General features: G+C 46.6%; 1 protein-coding gene across 1 annotated transcript; it reads right to left on the reverse strand.

Annotated features, from left to right (window-relative positions):
* Positions 1-505: 505 nt before the first annotated feature.
* On the reverse strand, positions 506-3,736 carry LOC120661180. The gene is made up of 2 exons (XM_039939919.1): positions 3,380-3,736; positions 506-3,177 (listed from the first exon to the last, which is right to left on the reverse strand). The coding sequence occupies exon 2, from the start codon at positions 3,169-3,171 to the stop codon at positions 793-795; it is 2,379 nt and encodes a 792-aa protein (XP_039795853.1). The 5' UTR covers positions 3,172-3,177; positions 3,380-3,736; the 3' UTR covers positions 506-792.
* Positions 3,737-4,194: the final 458 nt, after the last annotated feature.

The following is a 4,194-nucleotide window of genomic DNA, read 5'->3' on the forward strand; positions in this document are numbered from 1 at the left end:
GGAAAAAAAAAGCTGCCGGCTGACACTAATCTGAATGGAGAAGAAATGTGCCAAGCTGCTCACCTGCTCACGACCCACCTGCTGCTGTCGAGGTGCTTGCACTGGCCGCCCAGCTGCCGGGCGATCAGTCCTCCAGGGATCTTAGCGTAAATTTTTTGTAAAATTTTTTGCAGAAAAGTCCCTGCCGCTCCGCAGCGGGGCGACCAGGCCCCGGCCGCCCGGCAGCGGGGCGGCCGGGGTATATTTCTGTAAATTTCAAAAACAAAAATATATTTTTGTAAAAAATGAAAATAAAAAATATAAAAATAAAAAAATCGCTAAGGTTCATGGTCGGCGCAGTTAGAGACGGTGAACATCGTGACCCGACCTTCTCTTCTCTTTGCCTAACCTGACGAAGCGACACGCACTCGACTCTGAACAAATTAAAGCTGCGATTCAAAAAAAAAACAAATTAAAGCTGCAACGCAGTGCTTGCAGTCACCATTAATTTCGTTGCAAAAACAAACACACATCCCAATCAGGCACGGACAGTACGTTGCAAGTGTAACAAACTGTAGTCTCAAGCCTCGACAATATTACAGACTTTCAGGAAATAAATCATCAAACCGACTTGGAACACGGTCGCAGCAACAACGTTTGAGAAATTGAAGGTGAGTGACGTCTCACTCAAATGGACACATGTCTAAACAATAGCACACATCGCAATGCACCTCTATCGAATAAATAACCCAAAGCAAAAACAAATTAAGATGGCACAGGAGAACAAGGCCAACCACTAGCTGGAGGACTCCATCAAACCTCAACACCGGAGGCAGCAGTGGCGCCGTCGTCCTCGCCTGGCCTGCTGACGATCCCGGCATGGAAGAGCAACGCCCAAAGCAGCGTTATCAGCTCGCCACCCCTGGCTATGGCCTCTGAGTGCCCTTTCAGGTTCTCTGATGGTGCGACGTACAGGATCATCTCGGACCAGAAGTCGGCCAGCAACTTCCACGTTGTTTCCTTGTCGTTGATCGTCTCCACCAGCTGCTTTCCGAGCTCCACGCCATTCTTGAGCACCTCATGCTTCGCGTTCGCACTCAGCAATTCGACCAGTTTCTGATAGTCGTCTTCTGGCGTCGACGACCTTCCTGAGGCGTGGCCGGCGACGGCACACTCTGCATCCTTCTTGACAGCCTCATGTAGGCTCTTGCTCCATGCATTGTTGTCGGGAAGTAGCTCCGGACACCAGGTCACCAGGTATGCGCAGTACCGTGACAGGTGAGTGGCAACAATCTTATGATCAGAATCGAGGTTTGGTGAAGAACCTTGCCTTTTATCATGTCCATACGGGTGCTTCACCTCAAGGATGCATGTGGCAATATGCCATACAAGTATTGTATCAGATGTACCTTTGCCATCGCAGGCCCAGATGAAGCTTTCACCAACTTGGCTTCGTCGCAGAGATTCCACACCATTGCTCAAGCTTCCATTGATGATACTTCTTAGTGCATTGATGATGCAAACCTTCACAGCCGCTGTCACCTTGACCTTTTTCCTGTGATCTGGCAAAGGAAGAAGACGCCTCACAAGAACTAGTGGGCTTGTTCGTCTCGACTGAAGTACCAGTACTGAGCACTGGCTCATTTTTCCGTCCCAGTGCTTCATCAACTTGCATCTACATCGCAATAGAAGGTTGACCCATTTCTTCTTGCCCGGGGAAGAATGTTGTGGAGAAGAGGCGCGGTTTACATGGCGGCAGATAAGGGTTACTTTGGTCCAGTTGGAGCAAATGTAGGAAGCCATGTCCTTGATCTCTGCTGCCACCGCTAACACAAGAACCAAAAGTAGTGGCACCAAGTCAAGGTAATACCTTCCTAGATGTGTAGACGACACATTACTAACCAAGCCTTGATCAATACACCATACCTCACAGTGAAGCAATGGCACCGAAAAGGAACTGGTGAGCTCTCGAAATGATGAGAACAGAAATGATGAGAACAGAGCGTACATGACTTTCCATATAGAGAAGGTGCAGTAGCCTATGGTCAGGAGAGAGAGAAAGATACTCACGATGGGAATTGAACAGTTTGAATATGATATTGGAAGGGATGAGTAATAGTAATCATGAACAAAAGAGAGCTCATCTACAATCAACCCAAATACCCTGTCATGTTCCCCAACCTTTAGGAACAAGCTCCGGAAAAAGGTGAGGGTCCCCATAGAGCTAGTGAGCTTGTATCTTGCAAATCGACACCGCAGCAACTTGAACAATGCAAAAGACAAGCATAGATCTTTGAGTTTTGGCGTTGCGATATCCAATTGCCAAACTTTGTCAATGGTCACCAAGCCAATGTTGTGGTGGATCCGTGTTGTCCTTGAATCATCATCCTTGATTGAATACCCACGAGGCTGCATCTCCACTTCTTTTCCCTCTTCTCTCATAACCAGGAGTGGAGGAGGAGGAGGTGCTTCCACATGTTGGTTCGATTCGTGTGCTTGTAGCTTCTGCATGTGGACAAAAACAAGTCCTGGGTTGCGTCCAAGTGCAAAGGAGCGGCGTGCCTTTTGGAATGCATAATATTTGAGCACAATTTTGGAGCAGAGAAGAGGAAAAGGTATGAAGACGATAAAGATAATAGCGTCACTCTTCAAGATTGTACTGAAGCCGCCGCTGAGACCCAGGTAAAGGGTCCAGACCCCCTGCACAAGTAGTTCGAAAGGGGGGCCTTTGCTTTGACCTTCTCTGTCATCAACAGCAACTAATGTGCTAGTATTGATCATGACGATCTGAACAAGGAATGCCCACACTATGAGAAAGGTGTAGTGATCGGTCGCATCGCAACTCGCGACCAACGCAGACAGTGGAAATAAATCATTTAGCATCAAGGTGTAAGTAGGGGAGGTGCCAACAGTGGAGACGACAGAGGAGAGGATGGGCAAGAACAGTGTGGTGGCTCCGAGGAAGATGAAGCGGGTGATGGGGTGGTGGCGGTACCGCTGGCCGTAGGCGCCTATCCCAACTATGACTCCAGCCAGGATAGCTTCAGTTAGTAGCAGCGCGTTGACTCGCCATATCTGCCCTCTCATGCTGTTGCCGAAGGTTGTCGTGGCGTCGACAGGGCAGACCATCCGAGAGGAGCATTCTTGGATTGCGCTAGCGGAGCAGTTTAGGGTTAGATTCCCTCCTGCCATGGTCAGCTGATTTGCCAAATTTCAAGTCGTTAGCACCACATTGAATTGCTCATACTTTAGCAGAAAATCAAAGCATGAACAATTGAACATGTCATAATAAGCAGCCTATCTGTGCTAGCACGGCCTGAATAATTGAGATTACGTACTGATGAGCACAACAATTTACTAATCAGTTAGGCCCAGACTAGAAATTTAAGAATGAACTTACCAAGGTGGAGAGCTAGCTCCAGGTGAGTGGTGTGGGTGACCAACAATAACTCTGTAATCCGGCTGCCCACTGGGAATATGCTTCCTCCTGCATGCGGCTGCTACTGATTCTACAATTGAAGGGAGCGATTCCACCAGTTTTCTCCTAGCTTGTGCTTGCTTTGGTCACCAGTCCTCTATATCATTGCTTCCTTGGTCCGACATGTTAACGGCTAACATAATTCATTATTACAAAAGGATGCCCTGAAGACGAAAATGATACTAACAAAAGCTAGGCATGTTCCTTTTTCTTAGTGCTTCCATGCGTTCCACGCCGTAGTTAATGTTAGAAGTGAAAGTGAATGGAATGGTTGGATTTACTTGATTAATAGAGATCACTGTTTATATACAAGACCAAGGGAGGCCGAAGGGACATGCCCCTTCGGTATGGCCCCTTCGTGAGTTGGCCCTTTCGTGATGGCCCTTTCATAAAAGGTAACCGTCTACTGACTAATCTTATTAACTATTACAAATTTTGATCACTAATTCTAATTTCTTCATAACACTCCCCCTTGATCAATTTGTCCTTCTTGTGGTCTTGTAATCAATTTGATCTACTTGTGGTCTTGTAATCAATCGAATAACTCCTTAAAAACCCTATGGGAAAAATCAGGAGATGCAGTACAATATATAACTCCTCCAAAAACCTTTTAGGAAAAATGTGAGGAGAATCTTTGGAAAACCCTGTGGGAAAAACCAAAGTAATACCGGTATACTAGGCAAAAACTCTTTAAAACCCAGTGGAAAAAATAAGGAGAAATACCATAATATACAATT

The sequence above is a fragment of the Panicum virgatum genome, chromosome 2K (assembly GCF_016808335.1).
Source record: "Panicum virgatum strain AP13 chromosome 2K, P.virgatum_v5, whole genome shotgun sequence".
NCBI classification, from domain to species: domain Eukaryota; kingdom Viridiplantae; phylum Streptophyta; class Magnoliopsida; order Poales; family Poaceae; genus Panicum; species Panicum virgatum.